At 32.9% G+C, this 24,058-nt stretch overlaps 1 protein-coding gene across 8 annotated transcripts; it reads right to left on the bottom strand.

Moving 5' to 3' along the window:
- Positions 1-1,098: 1,098 nt before the first annotated feature.
- Positions 1,099-24,056, bottom strand: LOC138327929 (DNA ligase 1-like). Of its 8 annotated transcripts, none has more exons than XM_069274410.1 (16): positions 23,954-24,056; positions 22,976-23,080; positions 14,916-15,023; positions 13,719-13,811; positions 11,969-11,998; positions 11,455-11,496; positions 10,458-10,511; positions 9,701-9,814; positions 7,985-8,014; positions 7,487-7,528; positions 6,796-6,849; positions 5,944-5,997; positions 4,231-4,435; positions 3,925-4,017; positions 3,377-3,475; positions 1,099-2,901 (listed from the first exon to the last, which is right to left on the bottom strand). In XM_069274410.1, exons 2-16 carry the CDS (start codon positions 23,008-23,010, stop codon positions 2,623-2,625), a joined length of 1,332 nt encoding a protein of 443 aa, XP_069130511.1. In that variant the 5' UTR covers positions 23,011-23,080; positions 23,954-24,056; the 3' UTR covers positions 1,099-2,622. The 8 variants fall into 8 exon arrangements, 7 of the variants coding, with proteins under 7 accessions (XP_069130511.1, XP_069130513.1, XP_069130512.1 ...); XR_011209135.1 differs by having other exon boundaries at positions 2,863-2,901; positions 3,846-4,017; XM_069274412.1 differs by lacking the exon at positions 7,487-7,528.
- Positions 24,057-24,058: the final 2 nt, after the last annotated feature.

Raw genomic sequence — 24,058 nt, 5'->3', positions numbered from 1 at the left:
TGCGCAAGCCGATAGTCCGTAATAGCAACTCATGTACAGGGTACGGGGTACAGGGTACAGGGTACAGGATACAGGGTAGATGGTAGAGGGTACGGGGTACGGGGTACAGGGTACGGGGTACGGGGTACGGGGTACAGGGTACAGGGTACAGGGTACGGGGTACAGGGTACAGGGTACTAGAATCAGTTACATTCTTTCAGTGGACAAAAGTCATGGCAAAATCACTTTCGTCTCACAAAAAAATGTTTTTTTTTTCATAAAATCTTTTTCGTTATGACAAAAGTAAATTTTGTTAATCAAAATTATCTTTTAGTGGACAAAAATCATTTTTATGATGACAATTTCATTTTTGTTGACATAATTCATTTTCGTCTCGACGGAACTCAATTTCGTTTCGACAGAATTCATTTTCGTCAGTTAAGTATGCAAATGAGTCCATGTTTGACTTTTACTTTATATGTCATGAACATTCATAAATCTTTTCATTCATGAATTCATGAACGTTCATGAATTTCTTTTATTCATGAATTCATGAACATTCATGAATAACCCATTCATGAAAATTCATAAAACGTTCATGAATATTTTAGGAATATTCATGAACTTAAAACTATCATGAATGATCATGAATGGTCGTGACAATTCATGAGCTATTCATTAACTACAACTCGCAGCAGTATGCACAAAAAATTCATGAAACTTCATGAACTGGAACAATTCCTGAATATTCATGAACTTGACTCGTGTTCGTGAAGTTTAATGAATGCAAGTTGGAGTCAGCGGCATGTGAATTTCATGAACTCTTCTGGGGTTCAGAACTGATATTTTCTATCAAACCAATGAGAATTCTATTGGAATCAGTTCAATATTTGATTAAACAAATTCTTATGACAACATATATAATCTACATATTAATATGTAACATCAGAAGAGTTTAACATGAAATCATCAACAATTTACTGTGCTCATTATATTTTCATACTGCCACCGATAACTGCTTACAAAATCTGTTTTCAGTAATACGCAGCAATCAATTTCATAATATATTCCAAGTAAAGTAGTATTTGCCCAAAATAAATTTATAGATGTAAGGCATGATCACAGTTTATATGGACAATTTTATTCAATAACATTTGACAGAATTTCACAAACCTATACCTATGCATAATCACTATAGTAATATCAGTGTGCAAACAATTTCATGTTGCAAAAGAACTGCAGATAAATCAAAACATACTGAAAGTGTTCGTTTATGCTTAAAGAAACTCAGGAATGGAATAAATCGTTCATTAATGTACAAAAACTGCAAAAGATGAAAAATGTTTTCCCTTCCACATTCCAGTAGATACAGCAGCCAATTTGGATTGTGACTGTTTTTGCGGAGAATATATATAACGAAGTCATGTGACTCATGTGGTCATGTGACACATCATGTGAAGATAACTTTCTCGTTATAACAAGATAGCTATCTCGTTACAACAAGATAACTATCTCGTTATAACAAGATAGCTTTATATCAAGATAACCTATCTTGTTATAACGAGATACCTATCTTGCTATAACGAGATACTTATCTTGTTATAACGAGATAGTTATACAATTTTTAACGCATTCGTTATTAAAACTCAAAACAATTTCTGGAAGTTTTTATTTTTATTTAGGTTGTGAAATTAGGTTTTGATCTGTATTTTATGTTTTGAAATTGTTATTATTTGTTCATTTATGAATAACGAATAAGGTGCTGGCACCGAATTCGGTATTCGAATCCCGAATACGGTGCTATCTTTAGGTTGCCTTTTGATATTCCGAGACGTTAACCACTACACTATCAGGTAGCCTAAAATGTACATACATGTAACAACTGTGCGTGCATGTATATATATAAGGTATTGTCCTCTGATCCCATTACATTTTTCACAAAACTCTCAGTTATAAAATAAACATGACGACATATTCGGTGAAATTTTTCGATTGATATGTACGTCGTTTGATTACGTCAAAGGAAATGGCGTGATCCGAATCTAATGCCCATTTGTAACGTCGCCTAGCAACTGATGGCGTGATCGAAAACAAGGCCCATACACCTCGAATATGATTGGTTAAACGGAAATAACCGAGTCTGGATGTGTGCTAGCTTCCAGGGGTGTGTTAGTTTTAAAGACTAACACACAGCTGAACGAGGGTTTTGGAAAAACAAGTAGAGAACTAGTCAATTTAACCAAGTAACTCTTATATAGCGTAAATAAATTATTAAAAGCTAATAACATACATTTGACTTTTTAATATACACTTAGTTGTGGAGACATTATTGATGTTATCAATCATCAATATCATTACAGTAGTACAACCTGTCAAAGCCGACCAAATGATCATGTCCACGGAATAAATTGAATTAACAAATTGGGGAGTGACTCTTTTGGTCAGATTATACAAGGTGTCAGAAAAGACTGATATTGTTTTATACTATATTGTTGTTTATGTGAATATGATACAGTGTCGGAAAAGTCGGATTTCACATGTTGTACTGCATTATTACATAAATCTCGGGTTCGGTAAATAAGCAAATTGAGAAAGAACGCGTTTCAGTGCTAGCATATCCATTTAGAAATTCTACAAAACGAATTATTTGTAGAGCTGGTAGACTCCTTTTGCAAGAAGATCGCCACCTTCCTGGCGAAGGAGACAGGGCCAGACCACATAGCTAACTTTTGTACCGCTCTGTGTATAGGTTTGGAACATGCTGTTTGGAGGATCGTCTTGCTTCAAGTCCCAGAACATATGTAATGGAGGATCTTGTAATGCCATTTCCCACGAGAGTCGGGTACATGCTTCTATGTATGTTTCTAGCTCCTGTAATAACGCCACATCTAGTTTTTCATCCTCCCACAGTGTTCCCTTCACCTTGTCAAAACAAAGAATTCATTGGTAGTGATCGCCAATATTAATATACAAATGCAAAGGTGAATACGTTTAATAAACGACAATAGAACATTGAATAAAATCTAACGTTATATACTTGCATCATCATTATCATCATCACGACCACCATCACCAAAACCACCACCGTCACCACTATTATCATCATTTATTCATCAAAATATTAATAGTACAAAAAATGAAAATAGGGAAGAAGGCTAAATATACATAAACAGGCTTATTTACATCATGACTTGTGTAACAAGAGTTCATTCTGCAATAAATTTGAGTTTAAATATTGACACAGAGAAAACAGATTCATGTTGATGTACAAATGTATTTACATCAAATACGCACAGTCGTGTACAAATTCAACCTGTAACATGCAACCTCTCATTTAAGACAGAGCTACCAGTCCAGAAAAAAAAAGATGATAAATATACAAGTTTCCACACGATACCTTTTCAACGATTTTGTTAGACGATATCTTAGTAGCCATTCTCCTAAACTTCTTTAAATCTTTGAATTCTGTCTCCTGGAACCCAATTTCTTTGAGTGTCTGTTCCAAAACAAATTATGTATGACATAAAAGGAAGAAACTTTAAAGGAAAGAGCACTCAAAGTTATTTAAGGATGAACATGAATAAATTTGATGTCATAACAAAACAAATAATAAAATTATCTTAATAATTCGAGCACACTCTGAATTCTATGCTATAGTTACATGACATCAAATACGTACTAAGTGAATCATTTCATTCAATTTAACCATGTGAGCAATTTCATGAAGGGTTTTCTTCACTACTCCGTTTTATTCGGATTTATTTCTTATGATATGGCAACATAAATATTTGAGCCAATGAACATGCTCTTTACAAATAAGAATTGATTATAAAGTGATAGACAGTAATATAATGATGTAGACCTACGTGATATTTTTGTTTTAATTTGATCCCTTATTTATGCTCCTCTAATAACTGAAAATAATCTGTTTAACCCAAGTCATACTTTGTCTGCGTTCTCTGTTTTCCTTTGACTTAGAACTGTAGCCATTTTTTCCCACTGCTCTTTAGAGATTTTCATGCATTGCTCGTAACATTCCTTGAATATAAAAAAAAATATTGATAGATTTAATAATACACGGATATATTCATGCTTTATGGTTTGTAGCATTAAGTATAACTCAGAAACTGATAGATAAACGTAAATAAGGAACATGCCACATGCTTGTTTTGTTTATGTGTGTGTCTGTCCGTCTTTCCGTGCCCGTACCTGTCAATGGAAGGTATTAATACATAAAAATAAGGTACTCACAACTACGATTTCACGAAGCAACTTTATAGCCTCTTTTCCATAATACCCAAACTTGTTTTTTGTCAAAGTTTCATAGGCATTGGTCCATTCATTATCATAAAGCTCTTTGTATTTCGTCGCAAGGTTTGTTGGTCTATTTGGATCGCTGAGATCTGCTATGTTTGGATTTCCTTCCGTCATTTTTGCACTAGCAAGTTTGCTAAACCTATGAAAATTGAGACAATGAACGTGAGTTGTGACAGTTTAAAAAACACATTTATTACCAAAAGTCTGTTAGAGTTGCAAATAACTTGCTATCATAATTATTAACATTTAGGACATATTTGATACAGAATGGTCTTAAAATATTAATGAAATTGGTAAATTATAGTAGTATATACTTTGATAAAGTCATGTTAACAAACATTAAGTTCTGTGTTCTGTCTATTTCTCTTTTTTATGTGAAAACCGTCAAAATAATGACAAGGATATATCGTGATACAGATGTTAGATTACTGTTAAGTTCTATTAATCTTTAAGGCGTAGTGAGAAACTAAAAGCCATGTCCGGTATCATAATCTTTAGGCGACGTTTTAAGTTTGTATTCTTCTGAGGTTTCAGTCCCGTTGAAGTCTCGTTTCGACATAGATCAAAGAAGTTATGAGATTTTAAGATAAAATCTATCAATATCTTTAGCAAGTTGCCAATTGCAAATTCTGTCAAAAATTACATTTCTATTTTTAGTAGATTTTTTTTATACGGGGACTTTAAGAAATGGTCCATTTGGCGGCCATTTTGAAATTGTGTCTTTTTTCGCTTTGAATAGCGCCACAGTTTTACCATTTTTTACTGAAATTGTTTTTACTTAAATCATCACTGCGCCAGTATTTTTAGCTGTATCGAACTAATTTTTGCTGTAAATCGTTACTGGGTTCGTGGTAATTAAAATATTGTGCATTAATGTGTGAAATGATACACTTTTGTCACTTTATTTTGACATTTAATGGTAATTTGGGCACTTTTATTTTTTACTCCAAAATACTGAAAAATAACAAATATTCAAATGGGGCAAAAAAGTAAGCACACGGACCCCCCATTTTTCTGCCTGATTTAGAAAGAACAACCCTTTCCAAGTTGATATGCAAAATATGAACAAAAGTTTAATACCAGAACTTTTTCTATAAAAGGTTAAATTTGGCAAAAATGGCTGAAAATGGTGCATTTTTAGCTCAAAATTAAGGGGTAGGGGTAGCATATGTTGTTATTCTGAGAAAAAATATGAGTCTAATTAATCAAAACTGGTATGTTTTTAAAGAAGACTACTGGAAAATAAATTCTACAAACATCCATACAAATCAAACACCTCGATAGGAAATTATGGCTTTAATCTCATGTGTATATGGTCAAAACCGCAAAATTCCCATAAAATCCAATATTTTGTCAACTAGGTATCTTTGAGTGACAATATCTCATAAACGAGCACACGGACATATGTTTTTTCTTCCATTTTCGTTTATAACATGAACTCCTATTTCCAAAAATCTATATGAGAAAAAAAGTTTAATACAAGAAAATTTTGACTTCTCAGAGGAGTACATCCTTAAATATCCAAAGCTGAAGGTAATCTGAGAGATGCATCGAGAAAATAATATCTATAAGATTACAAATTGAAGTTCTATTATAGAATCTCTGATGTATATAAAGGTGAACGATTGTCATTAAAACTGATCGTACCTCTGGCGATAAACTTCCGCTTTCTCCTGAGCACATTTAAGTTCATCCTCTTTCCTGAAATACAAACACACCATGTTTCTTAAAAGGGTTATCACTAAATGATCTTTACTGTCATTTGCATGTCTCCAATATTCTTTATTTGCATATTTAAGAATTATCTGCCCTTGTGGATAGGTATAAATGAACCCCAAATGAACTGGAAGGGAGGTAAATATGTTAAATATATGTAAATATGCAAAGACAGAATATTTCATATACATTGATTTTAACATGTGTTGTGGGTCTATTTGGATCGACGAATTATTCTATTTTTGAATATCCTTCCGTCATTTTTTTGCAAAACCTATGGAGTTTGAAACAAGGAACGTGAGTGGTGACAGTTTTAAAAGTTGTTCCACGAAAAACCCCACATTTATCACCAAAAGTAATAACACCTTTAGATTAGCAACTAACATGCTATCATAACAATCAGTACATATAAATGGAAATTGGAAAATATTACAGAAGTATGCTTTAATATGTCATGTTGACAAACATTAAATTCTGTTTTTCTATTTCTCTTTTTTACGTAAAGACCGTCAAAATAATGAGCATGATATATCGTGATACAGATGTTACACTACTGTAAAGTTGTGTTTAGTTCTACTGGAAAACTAATACCTAAAACTAACGGTCTTGTTAAAATCGAATATCTTGCTAATGTAGTGTGACTGGTGTCAAAATCAAATGGAGATTTACCAAAGCTGAAGGTAATCTGAGGAACGCTTGGAAGAAATAATTTATTTTTATCAGAATACACATAGAAGTTTTATTATGAATTGTAGTGAATGATTGTCATAAAACTCATCGTACCTCTGGCGATAAAATTCCGCTTGTTCCAGAGCACGTTTAAGTTCATCCTCTTTCCTGTAATACAAATAAGATATATTGAGCACTAAAAAAAATTTTTATTGAACGCACAAATAAAATCTATTGAAAACAAAACTAAAATGTATTGGTCACACTTTATTTTTTGAATTATCATCACTAAATATTTGTTACTGTCATTTAATTTCATGTCTTTAATGTTCTTTATTTGCATATTTTTGCATATTTTATTTATCGCCAAAAACAATAACATTGTAAACATTGCAACTAACTTGCTATCAACATATTTTGTAAATATTTGATACGAGGCGGTGTTACAACATTGATAAAATTGGGAAATTATTGTTGTATACTTTTGTAGCTTTGTGCACAAAAATGAAGTACATTGGAGTCGATTTCTCTTTTTATGTGAGAACCGTCAAAATAATCAGTAAACTATTTCGTGGTACATATGTTACACTACAGTTGTGTTTAGTTCCAGTGGAAAACTAGTAGCCAAGACAACTGTTCATTGTTATCATCGCATATGTAGCCAATGTGGTGTCAGATCAAATACGACGTGTTGATCAAACAAAGCTGAAAGTAATCTGATAGTTGCATCGAACCAATAAGATTACAAATTGAAGTTATATGTTATAAATTGGTGGCGAATTATTGTCATTAAATATTCTCGTACCTTTCCACTTTTTCCAGAGCACGTTGAAGTTCATCATCTTTCCTGTAATACAACAAAACAAAGTATTGAACACACCAAGTTTCCTTAAAGGGTCATCTACTTGTATGCAATATTCTTTATTTATTTATTCTAGATTTCTCTGCCGTTGTGGGTAGGTATATATTGTGACGCCATTGTTTGCGCGCGTAACGTCATACATCTAAAGACAACAATGCTTTCATTCACAAAATGATTAGGCATAAAAAATGGAAATCTACCTCAAGGGACGTAAATCTATAATATGCGAAGACGGAATATTTTATATGCATTTACTTCAACTTATGTAGGACATGGCTTTGCCAAAATACAGACGTCCAAAAAAACATACAACTTGATAGGCGATATTTGATATAAAAAAGCATTTTGTGCTAGTTAACTTGCACTTTTAACGCGATAATCAGTATAGTAGATGATTTGTGTCAAAGATTGTTTGTGAAATAAACTGAGACGAATACTTACTTTTTCAACCGTTCTTTTAACTTTTTCTCACTGCAATAACAAATGATGGTGAACTCCTCATTATAAAGTATAAAGCATGCTCATTCATTGTTTACATATCCGTATAATTCAAATTTGCTTGTAACTAGCATTTGGTTTATAAATTTAGCACATAAAGGTAAATATGGCGTCACCGTTTGTAACGTCGCTTCGGATTGGCTAATATAACGGCGTAATGATTTCAAAGACGAAAGAGTCCCAAAATGAATTTTGAGTATTGAAGAGATTATCTTTGGTAAATTGAATTATAATGATTAATTTAAATAAATGTTATAGAGATATAACACACAAAAATGAGTGTATTCTCATCATAAACTGCTCCACGGTATCTTTAGATTACACTGAGATTGTGTGTTATATCTCCATAACACAAAAATTTATTCAGGTTAATCCTTAATTGAGTGTCGAGATAATCATACCAAGATTACTGATCGCAAACGTTCTCTAATCATGATGCTAGCGTTTACATCATTTTTATTCTTTCTGCTTATGACCTCGTACTTGTATAATGTACTTATTGTGTTATAGTCTCAAACATAAAAATTGATTTCAAGTAATCAATGTTTCAATCCAATTTAATAAAATCCCTAATTTTCTCACCTTTCTGTGACGTCATACGCCGTTGTATCAGCCAAACAGAGGCAAAGTTACAACGGCAATATCAATTGTACATTATGACAGCCGTTAAACATTGATTCTAAATCAATACCATTGCTCGTTAAAACCAAACAGGTGTATTATCGGACAAAAAACTCCAAGGAACAAGCAACGTCATTATATGACAAAAAGCATTGACACATTTTCAATTTTAGTCTGGATAATGTAGTGAGGTAGATATTTTTAAAATAACTTGACGGTATTCTAAACATATGTGCTATTTGGTTACATCCCTACAAATTAGGGATTATCAAATAAAAGATATACATATGTAAATAAAAAAAAAAAGATAAATAAATTGCCCGAAAATACTGCGTTCCCTCAAATATCACTTAGTGTGATATTTGTTGTCTTTCTTAAGTTCATCACAGATATCAAATTTCATTGGACGTTTTCATGAAATGGGTGGCATTGCCGTTTTTTCGAAATTCATGTTACATGGTTAAAAAATTCATCAATTTTCATTGTCCCGGGACAATTTTTCAAAAGAAGATCAGAGTGACCAAATTTTGCAAAAGTCACATACAACATTCAAAGTTCACCAAATGTCTTAATTCTCATATTGAGTCATATTTAGATAGTAGGTCATACTGACCTGATTTTGCAAAAATAAAAGTTAGCATTTAAAAACATTGTAAATGTTTATTTTCATTTTCCTGTGACAATTTTTCAAAAAGTAGGTCAAAATGACCTAATTTTGTAAAAATTAAATTCAACATACAAAGTTCATCATAGATGTCAATTTTCATTTTCCCATGACAATTTTTTAAATGCGGATATACAAACAACCCAGAGAAGGAAACGTGAAATAAAATAATGAAAAATCAGTAAATGGTCAAATAGTGCTGTAATTCAATAGCGATCTGTTATACCAAATCTGAAAGATGGTACAGAACAAACAACTTCTTTGCAAGATATCTTGTTAACAAGCTCCTTTTCAACACACCAGATCATAAGTTGTTGGGCTCAGCCCATCAGCTAAAATCAATACATCCATAAATATGTGGTTAATATTACTACCTTGATAAGTTCTGTAGTTTATCGTTGTCAACAATTTGACTGTTGCTGTCGAAACATATCTTAGGATCTTTGTTTCCACTTATACCAGTGACATCGACATCCACTTGATTTGATCTATATCAATCATAAACATAGATTCTGACGCTTATTTGAGAAAAATACATTTTCATGACAAATTTTGTTGATATGAAATATATCAATTATCGTTATATAAACTTTTAATTCATTTATTTTACATCGATTGCGAAACAACTTATACAAATCACTTTCGATGGCCCGGATGAAGGCGCCCTAGGGGTTTCAGAGTTAGAGGAAACCGGAGTGCCCGGATAAAAAGCATGTTAACGGGTAGGTAACCCTTGATATTTCACGTCCGTGTCGGGGATAGAACCAAATACCATTGCTAAATAAGATGATTTTTCAATGAGGCGAAATTCGAAATTCGATTGCATGTTATATTGAATGATGGTCCAACAATGTATTATTTGGCAAAAATTTGTTGCTAATATTAATACCTTGATCTAACTTTTTGTAAATTGCCCTTGTTAGCTATAGTTGTGTTTAGTTCTGGTGGAAAACTATTGCTCATTGTTATTATCGAATATCTAGTGTGATTGGTGTCAAAATTAAATGGCGATTTACCAAAGCTGAAAGTAATCTGAGGAACGCATCGATGAAATAATCTATTTTGATCAGAATACACATGGAAGTTTTATTATAAATGGTAGTGAATGATTGTCATTAAAGCTCATCGTACCTCTGGTGATGAAATTCCGCTTGTTCCTGGGCACGTTTAAATTCATGCTCTTTCCTGTAATACAAATAAATTGTGTTGAGCAAAAATTAACATATATTTGTTACACAAATAAAATGTATTAAACACAAAAATAAAATTAATGTATTGGTCACACTTTATTTTTTTAATTATCGTCACTAAATAATTTTTACTGTCGTTTGATTACATGTCTTCAATGCTCCTTATTTGTAGGTCGGTATAAATTCTGACGTCATGGTTTGCGCGCGTAACGTCATACATTTAAAGAAAACAACGCGAGATTCGTTCACAATATAATGAGGCCTAAAATGGAAATCTATCCTGATTGGAGGTAAATGTGTAATATTCAAAGACGGAATATTTGATATGCAATAATTGCAATATCTATTTTGGGGGTCTAATTAGATTGAGATTTTCTTTGTTTGGATTTTTGTCCTTCAATTTTTGGCAAACAAGTTGGCTAAACCTATGGAGATTGAAACAATGAACGTGAGTAATGACAATTTAAAAAATTATTTCATAAAATAAAAAATATATGTTTATCGCCAAAAACAATAACATTGATAGCATTGCAACTAACTCGCTATTAACATAATTTGATATGGGGTGGTGTTACAACATTGATGAAATTGGGAAATTATTGTTGTATACTTTTGTAGTCTTGCATACAAAAATGAAGTTTATTGGAGTCGATTACTCTTTTTATGTTAAAACCGTCAAAATAATCAGTAAACTATTTCGTGGTACATATGTTACACTACAGTTGTGTTTAGTTCCAGTGGAAAACTAATAGCCAAGACAATTGTTCATTGCTATCACCGCATATCTAGCCAATGTGGTGTCACATCAAAGACAACGTGTTGATTAAACAAAGCTGAAAGTAATCTGATGGTTGAATCGAACAAGTAATTTTATCAGATTACAAATGGAAGTTATATTATAAATAGAGGTGAATTATTGTCATTAAAACTGATCGTACCTTTCCGCTTTCTCCAGAGCACGTTTAACTTCATTTTCTTTCCTGAAATTTAAAACAGGGTATTGAACACATCAAGTTTCCTTAAAAGGTCATTTCTAAATGATCCTTCCTATCGTTTACTTGTATCCAATATTCTTTATTTACTTATTTTTGATTTCTCTGCCGTTGTGGGTTGGTATATATTGTGACGCGCGTAACGTCATACATCTAAAGACAAGAATGCTTTCGTTCACAAAATGATTAGGCTTAAAAATGGAAATCCATATTAAAGGGACGTAAATCTGTAATATGCAAAGACGGAATATTTCATATGCATTAACTCTAAATATACTCTATATAGTGCGTGACTTCGCCAAAGTACAGACGTCCAAATAAAACATACAGCTTGATAGGCAAAATATATTATAAAAGCATTTGCGTGCTTGAAAAAACTTGCACTTTTAACGCGATAATCAGTATAGAAGATGATTTGTGTCAAAGATTATTTGTGAAATAAATTGAGACAAATACTTACTTTTTCAGCCGTTGTTTTAACTTTTTCTCACTGCAATAACAAAGGCTGGTGAACTCCTCATTATAAAGTATAAAGCATGCTCATACATTGTTTATATATCCGTATAATTCAAATTTGCTTGTAACTAACATTTTTATTGGTTTATAAATTTAGCACATAAAGGCAAATATTGCGTCGCCGTTTGTAACGTCGATTCGGATTGGCTAATATAACGTCATAATGATTTCATAGACGAAATAATCCCAAAATGAATTATGAATATTGAAGAGATTTTCTTTGGTAAATTGAATTATACGGATTAATTTGAATAAATGCTTACAATATAGAGATATAAAAAAAATATGAGTGAACTCTCATCATAAACCGCTTCACGGTATATTTTAAGAAGACTCAAATTGTGTGTTTTATCTCCATAACACAAAAAATCTATTCAGGTTAATCCTTAATTGTCGAGATAATCATACCAAGGTTACTGATCGCAAACGTTCTCTAAACATGATGCTAGCGTTTACATCACTTTTATTTTTCTGTCATGACATCGTAGTTTTATAATTTATACTTATTGTGTTATAGTCCCAAACATAAAAATCTATTCAAAATTATCATTATAATTCAATCCAATTTAATGAAATCCGTATTTTTCGACACCTTTTCTGTGACGTCATACGCCTAGTTTTTAAGTCAAACAGAGACGACGGTACACACGGCGACATGAATTGTACATTATCACATGATGACATGGATTTTAAACCAATAAAAATTGCTCATTAAAACCAAACAGATGCATTATCAGACAAAAAACTTCAAGGAACAAGTGAACGTCATTATATGTCAAAAAGCATTTCAATTTTAGTCTGGATAATGTAGTGAGGTAGATATTTTTAAAGTAACTTGGCGATATTCTAAACATCTGTGCTATTTTGTTACATCCCTACAAATTAGTCATTATCCAATAAGAGATATACATATGTAAATCTAAAAAAATAGATAATTGAATTGCCCGAAAATACTGTCTTTCCATAAATATCACTAAGTGTGATATTTGTTGTCTTTCCGTTTAACATTGGTATAGATAACATATATTAAGTCGAAATATTTTCAACAATATGGTCATTTACAAAGATTACAAAGAGAGAGATAGAGAGAGAGTGGGGGGGAGGGGGAGAGACAGAGAGATTACTACAGGATATTAATAAAATCACGTTTGAAAAAAATCAACATATCAGGTAATATTTTGTTAATATTACTACGTTGATGAGTTCTGTGGTTTATCGTTGTCAACAATTTGACTGTTGTTGTCGAAATATGTCCTAGGATCTTTGTTTCCACTTTTACCAGTGACATCGACATACACTTGATTAGATCTATATTAATCATAAACATAAATTCTGACGCTTATTTTGGAAAAATACATTTTCTTGACAAATTTTGTTGACATAAGATATATCAGTTATCATTATATAAACTTTTAATTCGTTTACATCGATTGCGAAACAACTTATACAAATCACTTTTGATGGCCTGGATGAAGGCGCCCAAGGGATTTAAGAGTAAGAGGAAACCGGAGTGCCTGGATAAAAACCATGTTAACGGACAGGTGACCCTTGACATTTCACGTCCGTGCCGGGGATAGAACCAAATATCATTGCTTCAAAAATGACTTTTCAATGAGGCGAAATTCGATTGCATATTGCATTGAATGATGGTCCAACAATATCTTATATGACAAATATGATGCTAATATTCATACCTTGGTCTAAATTTTTGTGAATTGCGCTCGTCAGCCACTTGATCGTTTTCGTTGGAACTTGTCTCAAAATCTTCCACTTGGGTTTTTCTGGTACTACAGTATGAAGAATGAAGACATTCCAATATGTTTTAAACGTTGATTTTTAGATCCAAAATGACCTTTCCTTGAAATACATTAATTTAATATAATTATGCAAAACAATGAATAGATGTAACTCCTTATACCTTGATGAAAAAACAGTTATAAAAGTTAAAACCAAACAGGTGTATTATCGCACAAAAAAACTCCTAGGAACAAGCAACGTCATTGTATCACCAAAACGAATTGACACATTTTCAATTTTAGTCTAGATAATGTGGTGAGGTAGATATTTTTAAAGTAACTTGACGGTATTCTAAACATATGTGCTATTTGGTAACATCCTTACAAATTAGGGATTATCAAATAAAAGATATACATATGTAAATTAAAAAAAGGAAGATAAATAAATTGCCCGAAAATACTGCCTTCCCTAAAATATCACTAAGTTTTATATTTGTTGTCTTTCTTAAGTTCATCACAGATGTCAATTTCCATTGCACATATTCATGAAATAGGTGGCATTGCCGTTTTTTTCGAAATTCATGTTACAAGGTTAAAACGTTCATCAATTTTCGCCGTCCCGGGGCAATTTTTCAAAAAATCAGAGTGACCAAATTTTGCAAAAGTCACATACAACATTCAAAGTTCACCAAATGTCTTACTCATATTTAGCCATATTTAGATTAGGTCATACTTACCTGATTTTGCAAAAATAAAATTTAGCATTTAAAAACATTGTAGATGTTTATTTTCATTTTCCTGTGACAATTTTTCAAAACGTAGGTCACAATGACCTAATTTTGTAAAATTAAATTCAACATACAAAGTTCATCATAGAGGTCAATTTTCATTTTCCCATGACATTTTTTAAAATGTGGATATACAAACAACCCAGAGAAGGAAACGTGAAATAAATTAATTAAAAATCTGTAATTCAATAGCGATCTGTTATAACCATACGATAAACCAAATCTGAAAGATGGTACAGAACAAACAACTTCTTTGCAAGATATCTTGTTAACAAGCTCCTTTTCAACACACCAGATCATAAGTTGTTGGGCTCAGCCCACCAGCTAAAAATCAATACATACATAAATATGTGGTTAATATTACTACCTTGATAAGTTCTGTAGTTTATCGTTGTCAACAATTTGACTGTTGCTGTCGAAACATATCTTAGGATCTTTGTTTCCAATTATACCAGTGACATCCACTTGATTTGATCTATATTAATCATAAACATAGATTCTGACGCTTATTTAGGAAAAATACATTTTCATGAAAAATTTTGTTGACATAAGATATATCAAGTATCATTATATAAACTTTTACATCGATTGCGAAACAACTTATACAAAACACTTTTGATGGCCCGGATGAAGGCGCCCAAGATAGGCCGGGATCTAGGGGGGTCCACGTGCAGCCCCCTCCCCCCCCCCCCACATCTTAACGAACCAATGTTTTTCTGAAGCCTTATGACCCACTGATAACGAAATCGAGAGGTAGCATTGTATAAACTGGGATGAACTTCCGGTTATGACGTCATCAAGATGGCCGCCATCTCTAAAGATCACTAAAGATTGAAAAATAGTCATAACATTGACATTTTTCAACAGAAGAAGACAAATGAGGCATCAAAATGACCACAATAGAACAACAAATACATATCAGGACCATATAATCCAATATATGAAGTTATTTCTACGCAGGAAATGAAAAAAATCGGATTTTAAGCTCAAAAATGGTAATTTTTAAGCAAATTTTTCATATTTGGCTGGACGCAGCAAAATGTTTGCCAACAGCAAACTATTTTTTTAATCAGTTGTTTGACCTCTTATCAATCAGTAAAAACAACACCAACAAAAAAACCAACAATGTTAACATTGTATAAACTCCGGTTATGACGTAATCAAGATGGCCGCCATCTCGAATTTCACTAACAATTGAAAAATAGTCATAACATTAACATTTTTCAACCGAAGTAGACAAATAAGGCATCAAAATTACCACAATCGAACAACAAATAAATATAAGGACCAAATTATCCTATATAAATACTGATGTGTACGCAGGTAATGAAAAGATAAGATTTTAAGCTAAAAAATGGTAATGTTTTAGCAAATTTTTCATATTTGGATTGACGCAGCTATAATTGTTTCCCAACAAGAAACTATTATTCTTAATCAGGTATTTGACCTGTTATCAATTAGTAAAAACAACAACAACAAAAATATACAAAATGCAAAACATAATTAATGTTATACCATCATTTGGTTTACGAAATGATCACCTGGTGCGTATACAGGGTATATGATTGATGTTTTTTCCAAACCGCTGACACTACAGTTTCCGGATGTCTTAGAATTTCCTGAGATAACATTGGCAATTGACGATTCATATCTTAACATATTTGAGTTTTAAGTTTGCTTAATATCTAAGTGGGACTTTCTAACATAATCCATTTTCATGTTCGAAAGTCTGTAGAGTAGTAGCGTCTCAAAATATTTTTTTAACAGCACAACGCCAACTAAAAGGGTATCAATTTAAAACTGAAGAAAGCATTTCTTTCCGTTAATACCACGACACTTTCAGAAATTTGTTTCTTTTAGAAATAGCGCATCCACTGTTAACTTTATTTTTCTGTGTATAACGTAAGGAAATGTCAGATGGTTACTGCAATATCACATATTTCTTTCAATAGTTCTTAATGATAAGCATTATCGTTGTGCGTGCTTTCTCGCCAGGGTGTCGATGAGCTGATGAGCCGATGTGACATTACATTACCGGTTTACCATCGTAGTTCTAACTTGTCAACCGTCCATGGCCAGAGGTAACATCAATAACATCGGGTTCGCAGATGTGGGGGCTCATCCTGTTTTCAACCTAGTGATTCACATATCGTATATGATGTTCCAGACTTCTCTGGTAGGATGGAAAAAGACACCAGAGCCACATTCTGCGAAGGGTTGAGTAGCTTTTCCTTAATTCGTATGAAGCACAATTCCTCATTCTTGTGAACCCCCAGTGACCATAGATGGCACAGGTGGATCTTTGAGGTCATAAATGAGATCTACAGTGAAGTTCCTCTCTTTGCCAAGTCTGGAGAGCACTGTAGAAAACTTTTTCTGGAGAGTCTTCAATGGTGTATCCACGCATACACCAGATGCTACACAACCAGTACCTTCAAGGGACTGGGGAAAGTCTGACCAATGAAATTTACTATTTATGACCTCATTAAATACCTCGAGGATATCACCTGTGCCATCTACAGTCGCACGAGTGTCCACAAGGTTGATGAATGGTGCTTGAATCATTTAATTCCACCATTCGAAGAATCTGGATCTGGTGGAATATCCTGAGAGGTCTGAAACAGCATATACGATATGTTAGAATCTGAAGGAGATCCCACATCCCTGAACCTGTTGTTCCTGACATAAACTCTGGCCATGGATGGGTCATGAAAGATGGCAGGCTTGAACACCACTGGTAATGTAGTGTCACATCAGCTCATCGACATCGAAGACGACGCTCTGGCTTTCGACGAATTGGATACTGATATCTCGATTACTCTGATTCGGACTGCATGTACCAGCTACAAGACATGCCGAGTCACGTCAGAGGATAGTGCAGTGAGGCGGGAAAGCACGCACTATGATAATGGTTATAATTGAGAACCAGTGAAAGAAATATGTGACATTATAGTAACTATCTGACATTTTGCTTATACTATGCATAGGAAATAAACGAAACTGTGACTTGTCCTACCTAGATATTCTGTCAACTGTACATTCATGTTTCCTACTTATAAATCACAAATAGTCAAACTTATTTGAGGAACTTATAAGACACAGGAAACTGTAGTGTCAGCGGTTTGGAGTTAGAAAAATAGCATATACCCAGTATACGCACTCGGTGATGTTTTGTAAACTTGATGATGGTATAAGAATAATTCTTTTTTGTATCTCTATATATTTTTATTGTTTTACTGAGTGATTAGATGTCAAATAACTGTTTACGAACAATAGTTTGTTGTTGGTAAACATTTTTGCTGCGTCAAGCCAAATATGAAAAATTTGCTAAAAATTTATCATTTTTTAAGTTTAAATCCGATTTTTTCAATTCCTACCTAGAAATCATTGAATTATGTGGTCCCGATATGAATTTGTTGTTCTATTATGATCTTTTTGATACCTTATTTGTCTACTTCGGTTGAAAAATGTTAATGTTATGACTATTTTTTCAATTGTTAGTGAAATTCGAGATGGCGGCCATCTTGATGACGTCATAACCGGAGCTTATACAGTGTTAACATTGTGGTTTTTTTTGGTTGGTGTTGTTTTCACTGATTTTGATAAGAGGTCAAATAACTGATTAGAAAAAATAGTTTGCTGTTGGCCAACATTTTTGCTGCGTCAAGCCAAATATGAAAAATTTGCTAAAATTACCATTTTTTAACTCAAAATCCTATTTTTTCATTTTCTGCGTAAAAATCACTACATATATTGCATTATATGGTCCTGATATGTATTTGTTGTTCTAACGTGGTCATTTTGATGCCTCATTTGTCTTCTTCGGTTGAAAAATGTCAATGTTATGACTATTTTTCAATCTTTAGTGAAATTCGAGATGGCGGCCATCTTGATGGCGTCATAACCGGAAGTTCATCCCAGTCTATACACTGTTACCTCTCGATTTCGTTATCAGTAGTAGGGGCCGCGGTGGCCGAGTGGTTAAGATGTCCCGACATATTACCACAAGCCCTCCACCTCTGGGATGCGGGTTCGAATCCCATGTGGGGCAGTTGCCAGGTACTGACCGCTGGTCGGTGGTTTTTCTCCGGGTACTCCGGTTTTCCCCCACCAACAAACCTGGCACGTCCTTATATGACCCTGGCTGTTAATAGGACGTGAAAATAAATAAAACAAACCAAATCGTTATCAGTGGGTTATAAGTCTTCAGAAAAACATTGGTTCGTTAAGTTGTGGGGGATGCACGTGCCCCCCCCCCTAGATCCCGGCCTATGATGTTTGCGAGGGATATCTCATTCGAACGCCATTCCATCTTCAACAGAAACAAAAGTCCCGCACAATCAGGTATTATCAAGTATCACGTGCACGTGAATTAGTCCCATTAGAAAGCATTTTGACAGTAGTTACTGACACTTGTCTCCGATTCTTCCCTTTTGTAATCACTTGTAACAGAACTTGAATGATATAGGTATTTTATTTTTATGATTTTTATTTTACACGCATCTTTACCATTTTTAAAAGGACAATGTTATGATACATGTTGTAAACATGAATTTGAATAAATTGTGGTAAATTCACAGTATTTTAATGTTATCAAAAGTGGTAGAATATCATTAACAATTATTTTATTCTTTTTCTTGCTTTGTTTATTCTCCTCTGTCTTCTCCTTCTTCGACTGTTCTTTATGTTCTAAAGTTGTTTCTACCTTATCGACGCAAGTAATGTTTTCATCGACGCTAAATCTACCACGTAATAATAAATTAATATAAGTATCATTTGTTCTATGGTTATTTTGATTTTGAATTAAGTTGAATAAAAAAAGTATTAGAAGGAAACATCTTACCAAAGAAATCTATATGCGAGTGATAACTCAACTATGCTGTTTAGAATAAATTCAATGTCGACAATATTACCGTGATGTTTGCAGGTATGTTTGGCTAGGCGATTGGGTGCCGTAGATCGTGAGTTCGAGGCCCGGATAGGGCACGAGTCAATAAATTGTCATGCTTTGTTAAATTGTGTTTCTTTGATATTTAGCGTGATAAAATAGATAGATCAATGTGGGCTCATGTTTATTTGCAAACATGATTAGAATAATTAGGACTGCTAGGAGAAAAAACAAGTGCTTTAAATTTTGTCGATGACAAACGCATTACACATTTTTATCCAGTTAATTTTGGACATTTTTGTCATCTAGAAGCCATAGAGCTTATCCTTGAAAAAACTTTACATTTCTCCAAAAGATGTATAAGAGGTACATTGTACCTTCATATTCTGAATCAATGTTTAGTTTGTTCAAGATTGTTTCTTAAAAACTATCTTTCTTCAAAAACTAACAAAAAATAGGTCAAAGATAACGATTTTTAAAAATAATCAGTTTCTTTATACATATTTCAGATTGTTACCGTGGCAACAAAATCAGCTGCAAAATTTGAAAAAAACTTTTATGACAGGAATGTATTAAATATAGGAGATTTCAGAAAAGATGGCGATGACGTCACACAAAGGTACATCCGGGCGCTCAAAGGTACAACTCTATATAGCTGTATACATTAATATGTGGGAACACCGCCGCTTGCGATGTTTGTTTACATTTTATTGTAATAAATTGTACGGCTATCCGAGAAATGTTGCTTTATTTTCATTTCAAAAAGTGTAAATGAAAATATGCAACAATAATATATAGATATGAACATATGATATTCATATATTTTACTTTGTTTAGACTCCATTTTCGACCGCCCACGAGAAAATACGGTCGCCATTACCGTATAAACATTGACAGAATATTGCAAATATCAGCTTGAAATTATAGATTAATTTCCAAGTTCCACAAATATCATACTGTCATTTAAAAAAGCGATTACTCTTTTCTAAGTCTTACATGGTAAAATACCAAATTACGATTTGTGATTATGAAAAATTTAAAATTTGCTTTCGTAGATTACCCTAAGCGCACGGCAGCCATATTACGTACTGCCGACATCCCGAATTTCGACCTTTGTCTGAGTCATCAAATTAAGTATTCTTGATAACTTTTTTGTCAAAAATTTTGGAATTGAGTTGATGATATACAAATGAGTCAGTTTATAGTTACTTTTTATGATATTTTAAACAAAACTTGAAGTATTTTAGGATTCTCGAAGCCTTGCGCAATGTGTCCTGGTCGGCATTTCAGTACTAAGATCTGTATTTATAATTCTAAATGTAGTCAATCTAACATGTATTCAAAATTTTAAAAGCAATATCACTTCAATTAAAGACTTCGTATAGCAACCCATGGAATGAAAGCGACTGAAAATTAAACAATAAACTCAACAGCATGAAAACTGAGAGATTTCATCATTTTATTTTTCGAGATATATCGGCAGCCATACGTGTACGTACACATGTAGATCTGCATGTACGTGTAACACAGTGGTTTATAGCATTCCTTTAAAACATGATATACACGGTAAAGAACGAAAAACACAAGTACTTATTGAGATATGTGTTGGTAATTACATACGTATTAATATTATTAATTTCCTCAAGTATGGGCTGTGGCCTGAGATGATCTACCAACGAAGCCATGCACGAGCGGCCGTAGTCTGGTCAGATATGGTCCACGTTTCGTTATATTAAATAGTTTTGTGAACAGCTTTTTCGTGTATAACAGAAACATGACACATATAATTCAATTATCTATTCAGAACTTTTTCAAAACATGAATTTAGATAAGGTAAACAAAAAACGGGTATGTGTGACGGCCCTGCACCGCTTCGCAAGCCGGCTTCAACGCTAAATCTACAGAAATATATTTAGCAATAAACATTGTAAATATAAAAATACAAATGTCTGTCACCTCTGAAACAATAAGAAAGCATTTTAAAATCAGAATTTGTAAACATGAATGTGTATACTTTTGTCAAAGTATCGATTGTGTAGAAGGGATGTACGTATCTGTTATTGTTTTTACTAGTCGCCAAAATGTGTTTGTACCTTTGAGGACCCGGATGTAAACTTTCTGCGACGTCACGCCATCTTTTCTGAAATCTCCTATTACAAATGCAACAATTTAATACTTAGTTTTAAAAGAAATGATGGATTTGGGGGCCGAAAAGGACCCAAACAAAACATAGTCCTTTGTTATTGTTTTCATTCTTTATTTATTTTGCAAGGATTGTAGATAGCCCTAAGGTCACAAGAAACTCTCCATAGCACATATGATAAAAGCATTATATTGAATATAATACAGTAGAATAGTACTCTCCTCTCTCTCTCCATCCTCCTCCCCCTCTCTCTCTCCCTCTCTCTCACTCACACAAATATTTCCAGAAGGTGGGAAATAGGAATAGAAATAAAATATAAAGGGGCAGTGCTGGTGACAGGTTTGGGGGTTTTCAATGTCGATGTTATATTCTCTCATAAATGAGAGAAATGTCTAAATATTAAGGGGATTATACACAGAAGTCACAATATTTGTTCAGAAAATTAACGTCTGATGAGGGAACTAAGGCGCCATTATTGATCTACAATAAATATTTTTCTCTGTCCTGTGAAAGAGTAGATGTTACTCGATAAAAAGAGGGTTTATTCCTAATGTGAAGATTGTTCCAGTCTCTAATGGAAGGAGGGTATCACGTTTTATTTAAAATAGCATATTGAGGTCTGTTAAGGACAGTGAGTAACTGATAAACTCTTTTTGTGTAGACGTTCTCTGCAAAGGTTTACTAAATTATATCAGTTATATTTATGTGGTTAATTATGTGAATAAACCCTTAACACTAAGTAAATCTACATTCGAGTTTAAAACATGATACGGGGATGGGGTTATTTAGGGAAGCTAGCCGAGCGCTGGCCTGGCCGGCTATCTTGTTACCGGTCGTATCATTTTAGATTTATTATTATTTATCGTCAAAATAACGCGACACATTTGTATGTCAAGTTTTATGATAATAGTAAAGCAGAGTCATATATTACTATTTAAAAGTGAAAGGAAAATTGAAAAAGGATGTACAATGAACCGTTTTGTTTACAATTTAACTAATCTTTTGAACAATAGCAGATATATGCGTAAGTTTCTAGATAATGATAGGCTAATTTGGTTAAAAATAATATAACTTTAAATGTAAATGTAATATATGAGGAAATACTCTATACCATTGGTCAGTTACGTTTAGCTAAAGAGAAGAATCGTCAGGGATTTAACCATTAGAGATATGTAAAAACACCTAATGTATATTACACACCAATGTATGTAAAAAAATAGCTACCATTTCTTATATTTCACTTATTCTATTTATTTTCGTTTTGAAAAGAAAATAGATAAAAAATAAACTATGAATATGAATATTTTAAAATGTCTAAGTCCGCATGGTTATCCACAATTAATACACTGTGGTCTAGTCTACGGAATGTCAACAACGTGCCTGTAAAAATACTAACCTGTTTTCTTTTCTTTTGGTGAGTGTACCCCCCATTGCCTAGATATCAGTGGCTGTGTATGATCTTGGCTTTGTTTCAACCACTTGTCGCCATTCACATGATCATCTACCAAAACCACAAACATTTGTTAACTGTAATTCCAAGATATTGCAGAAAATTGTTATATCGTATCATTAAAGTGACGTTCGCATCTGATTGGTTATTAAAATGGCATAACGTCATTATACCAAAATTGATACTGTACCCAAATTGATACCCTAATTGAAAAAATGCCTAAAACATTTGTTTTGTTAAAGTTTTCCTCATTTCTCAGTGGTGATACCAAAGATACATCATTTATTGATAATTATGCATCGTTTTATGCAACTATTTCTGGTATTTTCTCTGAAACATAACTTTGAGATTGATAATTCTGTCTGAAACGTATTAACCCTAAAAATGTGGCTGTGCGGCAATTACTATTTCTACTATAATAGTGTTTTTTTCAAAGCGTAAGGCCTCCCCAAAGAAAATTTTATTGAATAAGATATAAACACTTAACAAAATAGAAAAAAAATATTGTTTCCTTGCATTATTTATTTATTTAATCACATGCAAATTTCTCTTTGTATAGCGTTATTTCTTCTCCTTTATTTTTACTAAAACTGTTACTAGATTCAAGTATCTTTTAACTTCATTGATCAATAATCATGTTTGTAGTTTTCTACATTGATTTTTTTACAATCATTAAAAATAAATGTATGAATTGACCATAAGTGGTCCTATGACATATATATAGGCTTAGGTGTATGCCAAAGAAAACTGAATTTAAATCATTGAAATATCACACAAGTCGTTACGTGGTCTTACGGGAGTACTGAATTAGCGCAGGTACTGTTGTAAAAACACTTGTACAATTTTTACAGTAAAATGTAACTGTATTCAGTGTAACTCCGTATGATAAACGCAACTACATCCCCTTTTAAAATAAGTCCTTACCTTATGTAATAAACATCCCAGTAAAAACAGCAGCACACCTGTCCTACATACCAGGTCTCCTGTACTTGTTTAGCATGATATTTTTCTCGGAAGTAAATCCAGAGC

This window comes from Argopecten irradians, chromosome 7 (assembly GCF_041381155.1).
Source record: "Argopecten irradians isolate NY chromosome 7, Ai_NY, whole genome shotgun sequence".
NCBI lineage: Eukaryota > Metazoa > Mollusca > Bivalvia > Pectinida > Pectinidae > Argopecten > Argopecten irradians.
Note: the sequence above shows the minus strand (reverse complement) of the source record. Positions and strands in the feature narration are given on the sequence as shown.